This window comes from Bufo gargarizans, chromosome 5, assembly GCF_014858855.1.
Source record: "Bufo gargarizans isolate SCDJY-AF-19 chromosome 5, ASM1485885v1, whole genome shotgun sequence".
In the NCBI taxonomy this organism is placed as follows: domain Eukaryota; kingdom Metazoa; phylum Chordata; class Amphibia; order Anura; family Bufonidae; genus Bufo; species Bufo gargarizans.
In genome coordinates, this window is record NC_058084.1 from 212,645,189 (window position 1) to 212,659,989 (window position 14,801).

Here is a 14,801-nt window from a genome sequence, read left to right on the forward strand (position 1 = left end):
ATATTACTGAGGGGTACAATGTGGGCATATTATTGGGGGAACAATATGGGCATATTACTGGGGCACACCTGGGGATATTACTGGGGGCACAGCTGGGCATAATTCTGTGAAGATACAATGTGGGCATAAATACTGTGTGGTGGCATGAAGGGGGAATAATTACTATGTGAGGGCATTAAGGGGACTGGGTGGGATTAGGTTTATAGTTATGTTTTGGGCGGAGTTAGACGCGTGGCCTAGTGAGGAAAAAATTTGCCGCGCCACATAATGTGTCCCTCTTTATTCCTTTACAAAGTTGGGAGGTATGCTTATATCTACTGAGCTGTGTGGGGTGCTAATTTTTTGCAGGATGATCTGTAGTTTTTATTGATATCATTTTAGAGCGTGAGTGACTTTTTGACCACATTATATAAAAAAAATTTGGAGGTGAGTGAAGTGATGAAAAAAAATTTTGATTTCTTTTTTTTTCCTGTTATGCCATTCACCATATGGGATAAATATTTTTATATTTTAAAACTTCAGGCATTTTTGGACACTGTGATGCCTAAGATGTTTTTATTTTTCATTGTTTATGTATTTATTCTAGGGAAAGGTGGGTGATTAAAAATTTTTATTTTTTTTTAAACATTTTTTTTTCATTTTGTTAGCCCCTCTAGGAGGCTACAATATTTACTAGTAACAAAATGTTTTAGTTTATACCGTAGTTCCATAGAACTACAGTCTAAGCTGAATTTGCTATTATCCTATGTTGGCCTGCCACCAGCTGGCCAAAATAGGAACTAAAACTTTAAAATGCTGGGTCTCTTTGGAGAGCGCTATTAAGATGCCGTAGTTGCGCTTGATCACGGCATCTAAAGGGTTAAATGCCTGTGATCTGCATTATTGCCAGTCGCAGCTGCAGGCCTCTGCTGTTTGAATCAACAGAGACCTGCCGGCTATGGAACCCATACACCATGTTTAAAGACCCTCCCAAGGTGAATCAAAAGTTATAATAAAAAATTATCTACATAGCAAAAGAAAAGGTATTTACACCTTTGGGGAATTTTTTATTATTATTATTATTATTGCATTGTAATCATTTTGAGCTAAAAATATTTCTTTTCCATTGGTCTTTATAAAAAAAATTGAAAAACAGTCTCTGTGCAGCCTTGAGTTTCTCTAGTAGCAGGATCTGAATTTGCACTCTGTTCCATCAGGCAGCTCAGCTGATGGGCTCCTTATCGCTGACCTTATAAACACTCAATTCTTACTTTGTTAGGCCTCATGCACACGACCGTATGCATTTTGCGTTCCACAAAAAATGGATCCTTGTCCGTAATGCAGACAATATTAGGACATGTTCTATTTTTTGGCGAAACAGAAATACGGACATACGGAAACGGAATGCACATGGAGTACCTTCCATTTTTTGCGGACCTATTGAAATGAATGGTTCCGCATACGGTCCTTAAAAAAACCTGAACGGACACGGAAAGAAAATACGTTTGTGTGCACGACCTCTTACTGTTACAATTCTTACTGGTAAGAATGTGGCTTAAGTGTTTACGACCTTTTAGTACTTTAGATAAAAGGTGTGACAAAGTGAAAATACTATACACAAAGCTAGACAAACAGTTAACTCTTTGTGACAGAATGGCTCAATATTTTTTATAAAATTGAAAAAAATATATTTGTAGTCCAAAATGAGTAAATTGCAATCATTTAAAAAATTGCCCCCGAAGTACATAGCCTTTTCAAATGCTACCACTGGAGGTGATGTCATATTGCATGGTAGATTTTTTGTTCTGGGATGTTTACTGTGCCTCATAAAAAATATGTGAACAATTTTAAAAATGATAAATTAGCAATGGGAAATCTAAGGAGAGTGAACCAAGTAGCTAATATTAAGTAGGTTGTTCAACCTAGGATCCTAACGTGGACACTCATCTGTCTGCGGTCCCATGATCTTCTCTGACTGCTTCTGTTCTCTGCAGGACTAGAAAGTAGCTTGGAGACCATTGGGACTAGAAGCAACAGAGAATGGGGCAGTGGCATGGGCACAGACCACAGACCGCTGAGTGTACTTTTTTTTTTTTTAAGAGCCACATTAGGACCTCTGGGCATAGTCTGGACAACCCCTTCAGTGATTTATTTAGCACCCAGAACTTGGTGACCATTCCCTGGTGCCCATTATTTCAAGCAGTAATAAAATCTGGCTCCGTTCCTGTACCTTTTCACCATATCGTTATCCATGCCAAGTGATGTAGTATGCTCTTTCTGGACTGAAAAGCTTATATTATATATTTACCTGGCTGGGACGTATCAGTGCATCCCCTCTTTGCTCGCACACAGTAGTCCCATCTTGTATTTGGGTCCTTAACAAAGCGGCCCACGTCTTGGAACAGTTCACTGAAGGACATATGGCTGGCTTGGTAAACAGTATAGTACAGGAGGGCAGCTCTCCACAAAAAGGGGTCTTTGCGATATAAGACGCTGTGAATGCTTGCAAGGCCTTCTTCTGTCGGATTGACAGGCCTAAGTCCATATTTTTTTCGGCCAGCGATGTTATTCCAAGGTTGTTGATTATTATTCATGCCACGAAAATAATGAGTTCCTGCATTTAGATAATGTATACAGTTTTTATGTCATCATTAACATTAAAGCATCTCTGCTACCAGATCACCCCTATTACACCAGGCACATGGGTGATCCTACAGTTTAAATGATACCTTCCTCCTCACTGTCGGCGCCACAGTTGTTGATTAAATCATACTTTTATTTGCGAAAGGTATTATTTCAAACTGCAGGATCACCCCTACCAGGCTACGTGCCTGGTTTAATAGGGTTGAGCCGCTTTAAACTGTAAAAAACATAATGACAGACACCTAATGTAGAAATCTGTATGTACATGTTCTTTTCACTAAGCTAAGAGTTGGTAATAGGAACAAAGCTAACCTGCAGGAATACTGGGCCAGATTTACTAAGCCTCTCTACTACTACACAGTCTACAGACTTAGGCCCCTTGCAGACAAGCCTGTCCGGATTAGGTCCGGATGCACTGCTTCGGTGATCAGGGAAAATTTGTGCGAGTAGGTACGCAATTGCGGTCAGTTTTGACTGCGATTGCGTTCCGATGTTCAGTTTTTATCGCGCGGGTGCAATGCGTTTTGCGTGCGTGATAAAAAAAACTGGCCATGGTACCCAGACTTCTTCACTGAAGTTTGGGTTTGGGATAGGTGTTCTTTATATTTTATCATTTTCCCGCCAGTGGCGTAACTACCGGGGAAGCAGCTGCTTCGGGGCCCGGCGCCCCAGCAGCGTGTGTGACAGTTTATTTTCAAGTTAGTTAAATATCGTGTTCAGGGCCCCTTCACAGCAGCCGCTAGTGTGATCTAATTTTACTGTCTGCTAAAGTCTCCTGGTCTGGGATTCGAACCCACAACCTCCAATCTATCAGTGAATCAGTGGCAAAGCATTTACCCTCACAGCCATAAAGGCTGCATTACAACTGACTGGAAAAAAAATAAAATAAAAAAATACATCTATACACATGACAGCTGCCCAAACACACCTAGCACTGCTATATCTGTATATGACAGCTGTCCCTGCACACTCAGCTCTGCTATATCTCTATATATGACAGCTGCCCAGGAAACCCAGCTCTACTACATCTATACACATGACAGCTGCCGAAACACAGCCAGCTCTGCTACATCTATACACATGACAGCTGCCCCCAACACACCAGGCACTGCTATATCTCTATATGACAGCTGTCCCAGCACACTCAGCTCTGCTATATCTCTATATATGACAGCTGCCCCAGCAAACCCAGCTCTACTACATCTATACACATGACAGCTGCCGAAACACAGCCAGCTCTGCTACATCTATACACATGACAGCTGCACCAGCACACTCAGCTCTGCTATATCTCTATATATGACAGCTGCCCCAGCAAACCCAGCTCTACTACATCTATACATGACAGATGCCCAAACACACCCAGCTCTGCTACATCTATACACATGACAGCTGCACCAGCACACTCAGCTCTACTATATCTCTATATATGACAACTGCCCCAGCAAACCCAGCTCTACTACATCTATACACATGACAGCTGCCGAAACACAGCCAGCTCTGCTACATCTATACACATGACAGCTGCCCCAGCACACTCAGCTCTGCTATATCTCTATATATCTATCTACTGTATAGCAATACTTAGAGATATATAGATGTAGCAGGGCTGGTTGTGCTGGAGCAGCTATCATATATAGAGATATAGCAGAGCTGAGTGTGCTGGGGCAGCTGTCATATAGAGATATAGCAGTGCTGGGTGTGTTTGGGCAGCTGTCATGTGTATAGATGTAGCAGAGCTGGGTTTGCTGGGGCAGCTGTCATATATAGAGATATAGCAGAGCTGAGTGTGCTGGGACAGCTGTCATATAGAGATATAGCAGTGCTGGGTGTGTTTGGGCAGCTGTCATATGCATAGATGTAGCAGAGCTGGGTTTGCTGGGGCAGCTATCATATATAGAGATATAGCAGAGCTGAGTGTGCTGGAACAGCTGTCATATAGAGATATATCTGAGATACTGCTATATCTGTATATGACAGCTGTCTCAGCACATTCAGCTCTGCTACATCTCTATATATGAGCAGCTGCCATGTGTATAGATGTACACTTAGCCAGCTATAACAGTAGAAGTCTCATATTTTTTCAGCCAGCAGCAAGGCAGCTGGTATGGTCTAGTGGTTAGCTGCTCTGCCTCTGAAGCAGAAGGTCGTGGGTTCAAATCCCAGCAGACTCTTTTCTGAAATACAAGCACTGAGTCCATATAAGGACATACAAGGCGGGACACAGGAAGAGGCTGCATCGCATCGCTGACATGGAGGTAAGTAGAAGTGTTTATTATTATTTTTTTAATACCCGACTGTTACTGCCATGGGGGAGCGGGAGGCACCTGATACTGGCAGTGGCACCTGATACTGGCACGAGGGGGGTTGGCACCTGATACTGGCACCTGGGGGGGGGGGGAGGGGGGATGGCACCTGATACTGGCACCTGGGGGGGGGAGGGGGGTTGGCACCTGATACTGGCACCTGGGGGGGGAGGGGGGTTGGCACCTGATACTGGCACATGGGGGGGGGAGAGGCACCTGGGGGGGAGTGGGGTTGGCACCTGATACTGGCATGGGGGGGAGGGAGAGAGGCACCTGATACTGGCATGGGGGGGGGGGAGGGAGAGAGGCACTTGATACTGGCACTTTTTTGTGGTGGGGGGGGAAAGATGGCACTATGATACTGGGACATAGGGGGGGGGAGGCACCTGATACTGGCACCTGGAGGGGAGAGGGGGGGTTGGCACTTGATACTGGCACATGGGGGGGAGGCACCTGATACTGGCACATGGGGAGGGGGGAGGGAGAGAGGCACTTGATATTGGCACTTTTTAGTGGGGGGGGGGGAGATGGCACTATGATACTGGGACATGGGGGGGAGGAGAGAGGCACTTGATACTGGCATGTGGGGGGGGGTGGCACTATGATACTGGCACATGGGGGGAGAGGCACTTTTTTGCGGGGGAGATGGCACTATGATACTGGCACATGGGGGGAAGAGAGAGGCACTTGATACTGGCACATGGGGGGTGGGAAGGAGAGAGGCACTTGATACTGGCACATGGGGGGAGATGGCACTATGATACTGGGACATGTGTGGGGGGGGGGAGAGGCACTTGATACTGGCACATGATGGGGGGCACTTACTAGCACATTATTGGGGGGCATTATGGGGGACACTAGGCCGGCAGCCTATCAGAGGCCGGACACTGAGGGGCATCTACTGGGGCACTATATATGGGGCATTTTATACTGGTACATTTTGGGGGGCACTATATAGGGGTATTTTATACTGGCACATTATGGGGGCACTATGGGGACATTAGCTCAACTGGGGGCATTACAAGGGGGTATTTTTGCACTGTCACATTATAAGGAGAATTATTACTACTGGGGGGGGGCATTATGGTGGGTTTTATTACTGCCCCATGGTATGACCCCCTAGTAGCAGCACCGGCCTCTCCCTGCTCTGCTATCCCTCTGCCCTTCTCCAAATCCTTATTATAAAATCTTTCTCATTAGGATAAAACACAACATCAGCTCCGCCGAGCCCCCGGCCAAGTGTGGAAGTGGCGTCCGAGATCCCCAAGGGCCAAGCCAAGTAACTGTAAGTGTTCATGTGGAATATGTTTATGTTATGCACATATAGCCTACACTGTGCCCCACAATATACAGTATACCGCTACACTGTGCCCCACAATGTACAGTATACCTCTATACTGTGCCTCACAATGTACAGTATACCGCTACTCTGTGCCACACAATATACAGTATACCTCTACACTGTGCCTCACAATATACAGTATACTGCTACTGTGCCACACAATATACAGTATACCGCTACACTGTGCCTCACAATATACAGTATACCTCTACACTGTGCCACACAATATACAGTATACCTCTACACTGTGCCACACAATATACAGTATACCTCTACACTGTGCCACACAATATACAGTATACCGCTACACTGTGCCACACAATATACAGTATACCGCTACACTGTGCCTCACAATATACAGTATACCTCTACACTGTGCCACACAATATACAGTATACCTCTACACTGTGCCACACAATATACAGTATACCTCTACACTGTGCCACACAATATACAGTATACCTCTACACTGTGCCACACAATATACAGTATACCTCTACACTGTGCCACACAATATACAGTATACCGCTACACTGTGCCACACAATATACAGTATACCTCTACACTGTGCCACACAATATACAGTATACCGCTACACTGTGCCACACAATATACAGTATACCGCTACACTGTGCCTCACAATATACAGTATACCTCTACACTGTGCCTCACAATATACAGTATACCTCTACACTGTGCCACACAATATACAGTATACCTCTACACTGTGCCACACAATATACAGTATACCTCTACACTGTGCCACACAATATACAGTATACCGCTACACTGTGCCACACAATATACAGTATACTGCTACTGTGCCACACAATATACAGTATACCTCTACACTGTGCCCCACAATATACAGTATACCGCTACACTGTGCCACACAATATACAGTATACCTCTACACTGTGCCTCACAATATACCGCTACACTGTGCCACACAATATACAGTATACCGCTACACTGTGCCTCAATATACCTCTACACTGTGCCACACAATATACAGTATACCGCTACACTGTGCCTCACAATATACCTCTACACTGTGCCACACAATATACAGTATACCGCTACACTGTGCCACACAATATACAGTATACCTCTACACTGTGCCACACAATATACAGTATACCGCTACACTGTGCCACACAATATACAGTATACCGCTACACTGTGCCTCACAATATACAGTATACCTCTACACTGTGCCTCACAATATACAGTATACCTCTACACTGTGCCACACAATATACAGTATACCTCTACACTGTGCCACACAATATACAGTATACCGCTACACTGTGCCTCACAATATACAGTATACTGCTACTGTGCCCCACAATATACAGTATACCTCTACACTGTGCCCCACAATATACAGTATACCGCTACACTGTGCCACACAATATACAGTATACCTCTACACTGTGCCTCACAATATACCGCTACACTGTGCCACACAATATACAGTATACCGCTACACTGTGCCTCAATATACCTCTACACTGTGCCACACAATATACAGTATACCGCTACACTGTGCCTCACAATATACCTCTACACTGTGCCACACAATATACAGTATACCGCTACACTGTGCCACACAATATACAGTATACCTCTATACTGTGCCACACAATATACAGTATACCGCTACACTGTGCCAAAGGAGTGGGGTTTACACAGGAGGAGGGAGGTGCGAAGCGCGCTGAGGGGGGCCCTTACAAATATTTGCTGTGGGGCCCAGTCACTTCTAGTTACGCCCCTGTTTCCCGCTAAGCCTCCTGTCCTTGACAAAATAGGTGCGGTGGTGCAGCTAGGCACAGTGAATTACTCTTTTTGGCATATTTAAAAACTCAATGCTACGTTTTGCATCAGAATTACACCACACTGTAGTCACAATTACATTAGTAAATGAGACCATGGTTTACTAAATATTAGGAATTTTTTTTCATAGAAATTTTATAATATACTAGGTATGCAGAATGCGCTATTTTGGAAGTAGACAGATACAGACTGCATATTGGCACAATCAAAGACTGTCTATAGAGAGGTACAACAGGTTCTTGTCAGTTAATGGGGCTTAGCTTTACAAACACTATGAAAGCATATTGTAGCTCCAAAGTTGAGCTATGTCACTGTAAACTCTTGCAACTAAATCTGCACAATTCTGTAATGTTTATAGAGGCATGCTTCTCAAGTTATACCCGTCTATGGTCACACCATTTGTGTCTGTTTCTATTGTCTTTTGACTCCAAAAGAAGTTGGGAAACAAATGTCAAAATGTAACCCATACTGTACTAGTATAGCACAAAATATTAGCCCGGCAAATATTGTACCTATTTCATGTCGAAGCATGCCCTCAAGCCACTGCTCTCTGGCAGTAGAAATGTTGATAGTCAGTGTTGGCCGACCATTCACAACTGTCATAGAAGCCCGAGAAAGCAAATCTTCTGTAAGGTGAACAACAATCTGGAACGAATAGATCAATGTTGTCACTGCAGGTTCCAGTAGTAACAGAATGTACATTTTGACACAAAGCAGGAGATATAAGGTGTCAATTGGCAATTTTGTAAGCCATAAAATCTTAAAGAGGTTTTCCAAGATTTTACTATTAATCAATATCTGGTTGGAGGGGGTTTAACACCCTGTACCCTCTGCGATCCGCTGTTTCAGTGAAGCTCCAGAACTACACATCTCCACCCACTGTGTAGTGGACAGAAATGTCGACTGAAGTAAATGGGAGCAGCTCTGCAGTTACCAGCTACACTGACTTAACACTTCTGGAGCCATTCTGTAACATATGATCAGTGGGGCTTCGGGACATTCGTACTCTGTCTATCAGATATAGATGGTCTATCCTGAGGCTAGGCCATCTATAGGAAAATCCTGGAATACCCCTTTAAAGGTGTTATTCTACAAAAGGCATTTATCACTTATTTGCAGTTTTATTGTATGTGTACTTCTGCTCCATTCAAAATCTATGGAACTGAGGGAGATAGCTGAGTACATGAGTACGGAATACAATGGTTGGATATCTCAGTCAGTCCCATAGACATTGAATGGAGCCTCAGTGCACATGCATGACCACCACTTCTCTGGAGGAGGGACTCAGGATCCCTGTTCTAGTGATTGCTGCAGGTCCCAGGACTACCAGTGACCATACATTTGTCACCAATACTGTGGAGGTACTTTAGGCTAATTTCACACATGCAGCACAGCAATCAAGATGGTTGTTCCGGCAGAGAACAGCCTTCTGGACTTCTCCAGATCCAGAGTAGCCGGACACGGCTAATCACCTCTGGAGCCCATTGCCAATAATGGGAACTGGCAGGGATAAATACTGGGATTCAGCTAGACAAAAAACTGTTGTATGCATCAATTTTTGTCTGGCCGAATCCCGGCATTTATGCCAGGAAGCAGCCGGATCATCGCCAGATCCCATTATAGTCTAGGGCAGTGATGATGAACCTGTTAGAGACCGGGTGCCCAAACTGCAGCCCAAAACCCACTTATTTATCGCAAAGTGCCAACACGGCAATTTATCCTGAATACTACAGTCCAGTATAGTATATTTTCCATGTACTTTATCATTTAAGTATAATGACCTGCCTACATTCAATGTGTTGTCCGTGCTGTTCATAGTGTGCCCAGCGCTGATGAATGGCTGGTAAAGTCCAGAGTATATTGGTACACCATAGACTTTTTCCAGGGTGCGGGTGCCCACAAAGAGAGCTCTAAGTGCCGCCTCTGGCACCCGTGGAGAACTCTGTCAGGCTGTTCTCTGCCTGAACAGCCTGTCGGATTGCTGTGCTGCATGTGTGATACTAGCCTTAGTCGCAAACATTTTACTATAGTGAACATCTGGCGGCTACAACAGATGTTGAGGCAACAAATTTCTCTTGAAACAGGCAAATTTGACAAACCACTCACCTCACCCAGACATCCTTCTTTTTCCATGTATTTTCTCACTTGATGCCAAATTCGACTCTTAGGAAGAAGGCATCCTCCAGTAGCTTGCTCAAATTTCTCATAGCTTCCATACTTCCCAAGTGCCTTCAGCATGATATTAACAGCCTAGAAAAGACAACAACGTGAGAACAACTGAACTCATTTATTCTTTTTTGGACTTGTATGAAAGTATACCATGGTTTTCCTGTACTTGGTCAATAAATACCAGATGCTCGCTTTTAAAGTACTATTATTTACAAGAACACCTGGAAAACATAAAGGGAACCTGTCATAGAAACATAGAATGTGTCGGCAGATAAGAACCATTTGGCCCATCTAGTCTGCCCAATATACTGAATACTATGGATAGCCCCTGGCCCTATCCTATATGAAGGATAGCCTTATGCCTATCCCATGCATGCTTAAACTCCTCCACTGTATTTGCAGCTACCACTTCTGCAGGAAGGCTATTCCATGCATCCACTACTATAGAAACATAGAATGATCATCATAAACATGAGTTGTCTGCAGTATGTTGTAGACAGGGGCGTAGCTAAAAGCTCATGGGCCCTAGTGCAAGAGTTCAGCTTTACCCCCCCCCCCCCCCTTCCCCCGTCCCTCAGTGCTTGTTGAAAAGGGGCAGGGGAGCATGTAGCCTTCCTGCTGCCTGAGGCAAACATTGAAAGGGCATCCCCTCATGTCAAATTCTTGACCTAACCCCTTCCCTACAGGCAGAGGTGTAAATGACCAGCATGCACTTTCTATAATGCCAGTGTCTTATGTGGCACAAGGGTCTTTGGACCCCTCAGGCTCCTGGGCCCAGTAGCAGCTGCTACCTCTGCACCCCCTATAGCTACGCCCCTGGTTGTAGAGCAGGAGGAGCTGAGAAGATTCATATATAGTTTTATGGGAAAATATTCGGTATAACTTGTATTTCATTCATTTAAGCTCCTGCTCATTCTGGGCTTTGAAGTCAAGGAGGTCCTATCAGTGATTGACAGCCTCCCCTCTATGACTGTGTATACATATAGAGCTGTCAATCACTGATAGGGTCAAAGCTCAGAATATGCAGGAATTTAATAAATTAAGAGTTATGCTGAATTTTTTCTCATAAAACTACCATATTTTCCGGCATATAAGACGACTGGGCGTACAAGACGACCCCTAACTTTTCCAGTTAAAATATAGGGTTTGGGCTATACTCGCCGTATAAGACTACCCCTCCAACGCTATTTACTTTGGCATCAAGATCTGCAGGTAATTCCGTGAGTGAATGTGAGCAGCAGCGGAGGCAAAGCATGACCCAGGAGATCAGAGACGCCCCACAGGAAGCAGTCACGTGGGACGCTACGTTCGACTCGGGAACCATGCAGGACTCCGCGTTAGGTAACGGCCGCATTGATCGCCGTGCCGGGCAGACAGAGGAATTCCTCATAGGACATAACCGGAATCCAGGAGCGGTAATGTAAACAAACCCAGTACAAGTAACATATGTATTGAGGAAAAGTTATCTGCCACTCACCATACTAATCCTGCTTAAACTGTTTGTGTTGTCCGCTTACATTAATTTGAAGCTTTGGGGATACAGCAGGCTTGAATAATTCATGAGGGATCCCTCACTAAAGTGTGGACTTACGGACTATACACAAATCTGCAATCCACTATATTTAACCTGCTATCAACCAGGAGCCTGTGGGATATAGCAGGCTTGTGTGGATTCACTATTGGTACCATAAAAGGTTGAGAATTAACATTGTGTATTGAAGTCTATAACCCACCATACTAATCCTGCTATTAATCTGGAGCTTGGTGGATACAGCAGGCCTGTGTGACTCATAAGTGGGACAATTAACATTGTGTATTGAAGTTCATATATAACCTACCACACTAATCCTGCTACTATCTGTGTCGCCTGCCCACAAAACCACCTGGAGCCTGTGGGATAGAGCAGGTTGTTTGTGTGAATTGTAAGGGACACCTCACCATCGATATCCTAAGTGTGGACATATTGGAATTTATTCTGCATATGAAGTGTGGACTTATTGATTTTTATTGTAGTCAATAGATAGTCTATTTTAGCTGAGATTTTACAGTGTGATATAAATTGTATACCATTGATTATTCCTACATTCATCATCATTTTTTCCATTTTTATCCATTTCTATCCATATTAAATTTCTGTGTATTCCCATATAGTGAGTGACCTTCTCCAATCCATTTTCTATATAGCTCTTATTTTGGGACGGGCGAGTCCATTTGAAGTGTGCACCCATTTTGTTGTGTCCAGCTGGTGAGCCGCCAAACACATACTATCTACCAAGATCTGCAGGTAATTGTTGTGCAATTTTCATCTTTTGCCTCAGTACCATACTATGCCTTTCCAAGAATCTAGTACACCAGGATACAGTGGCCTTAAATCTGTTGCTGTGATCTGGGTTAGATTTGGCTTACTGAAGTGCAAACAAACGTATTTTATTTCGTGTCACTACATAACCGTTTTGGCGATGCTCATTCACCATGTCTGCTACATGTTTTTCGAGTTCTGGCTAATGTGGGGTGCCTCTTCTTAATGCACACTTACCCCTTGGCATACTCTTTTAATGCTTTTTCATTTGCTTTCCAGTCCCGAACCATCTTTTCTGTTACTCCATATTGTCTTGCAGCAGCGCAGGTATTATGTTCCATGGCAAAGTTTACACTTTAAGTTTGAAACTGGCTTCATATTTCTTTCTTCTTGCTGGTAGAGCCATGATGGGGTCTTGACTGTTAGCCATTTGTATACTGTACTGTATGCACTGGTGCTGTACTGTATGAACCAGTACAGATACTGGTGCTGTACTGTATGAACCGGTACAGATACTGGTGCTGTACTGTATGAACCGGTACAGATACTGGTGCTGTATTGTATGAACCGGAACAGATACTGGTGCTGTACTGTATGAACCAGTACAGATACCGGTGCTGTACTGTATGAACCGGTACAGATACTGGTGCTGTACTGTATGTACAGATACTGGTGCTGTACTGTATGCACAGATACTGGTGCTGTACTGTATGAACCGGTACAGATACCGGTGCTGTACTGTATGAACCGGTACAGATACTGGTGCTGTACTGTATGTACAGATACTGGTGCTGTACTGTATGAACTGATACAGATACCGGTGCTGTACTGTATGCACAGATACTAAACCGGTACAGATACTGGTGCTGTACTGTATGAACCAGTACAGATACTGGTGCTGTACTGTATGAACCGGTACAGATACTGGTGCTGTACTGTATGTACAGATACTGGTGCTGTACTGTATGAACCGGTACAGATACTGGTGCTGTACTGTATGAACCAGTACAGATACTGGTGCTGTACTGTATGAACCGGTACAGATACTGGTGCTGTACTGTATGTACAGATACTGGTGCTGTACTATATGAACCAGTACAGATACTGGTGCTGTACTGTATGTACAGATACTGGTGCTGTACTGTATGTACAGATACTGGTGCTGTACTGTATGTACAGATACTGGTGCTGTACTGTATGTACAGATACTGGTGCTGTACTGTATGAACCGGTACAGATACTGGTGCTGTACTGTATGAACCGGTACAGATACTGGTGCTGTACTGTATGTACAGATACTGGTGCTGTACTGTATGCACAGATACTGGTGCTGTACTGTATGCACAGATACTGGTGCTGTACTGTATGCACAGATACTGGTGCTGTACTGTATGAACAGGTACAGATACTGGTGCTGTACTGTATGAACCGGTAGAGATACTGGTGCTGTACTGTATGTACAGATACTGGTGCTGTACTGTATGCACAGATACTGGTGCTGTACTGTATGTACAGGTACAGATACTGGTGCTGTACTGTATGAACCGGTACAGATACTGGTGCTGTACTGTATGAACCGGTACAGATACTGGTGCTGTACTGTATGTACAGATACTGGTGCTGTACTGTATGCACAGATACTGGTGCTGTACTGTATGCACAGATACTGGTGCTGTACTGTATGCACAGATACTGGTGCTGTACTGTATGTACAGGTACAGATACTGGTGCTGTACTGTATGAACCGGTACAGATACTGGTGCTGTACTGTATGAACCGGTACAGATACTGGTGCTGTACTGTATGAACCGGTACAGATACTGGTGCTGTACTGTATTCACCACATGTATCTGCTCCCCAGATAGACTCTGTTTTTTCACCACAGATAAGATGCACACCAAACTTCATTAGAGATCCGCCGTTCCAACATTAGAATTGGCTGAAGTGCAGATGCTCCTGCTTCCCCCTGCCTTCCCTCAGAATCGCCAATCCAACCCAGTATACAACAACCAGCCAATCACGGAAAGCGATGTGCACACTGCATACAAAGCCTGCTTGGATTGGGTGGGTCAGCTCTCCCTGCCTGCCCAGCCCTCCCTGTCTTCAAGATGATCTGAGCGGTAGTACGCAATGTAATACTGCCGGTACGAGAAAACCACTGAGAACAGGGAGAGGGGGCTGCTTCAGGAGCGGCTGGCCGGGATGCAGCGCACGGTGGCTTAGCTAG

At 44.4% G+C, this 14,801-nt stretch overlaps 1 protein-coding gene across 1 annotated transcript in view; it reads right to left on the minus strand.

Annotated features, from left to right (window-relative positions):
• The window catches only part of KIAA0895 (KIAA0895 ortholog), a 40,854-nt gene that overhangs the window by 6,187 nt on the left and 19,866 nt on the right, over positions 1-14,801 (minus strand). The window contains exons 3-5 of the mRNA XM_044294391.1: positions 10,213-10,356; positions 8,619-8,751; positions 2,288-2,593 (exon numbers count right to left, since the gene is read on the minus strand). Coding sequence (XP_044150326.1) covers positions 2,288-2,593; positions 8,619-8,751; positions 10,213-10,356 — 583 coding nt within the window. The remainder of the gene's footprint in view (positions 1-2,287; positions 2,594-8,618; positions 8,752-10,212; positions 10,357-14,801) is intronic.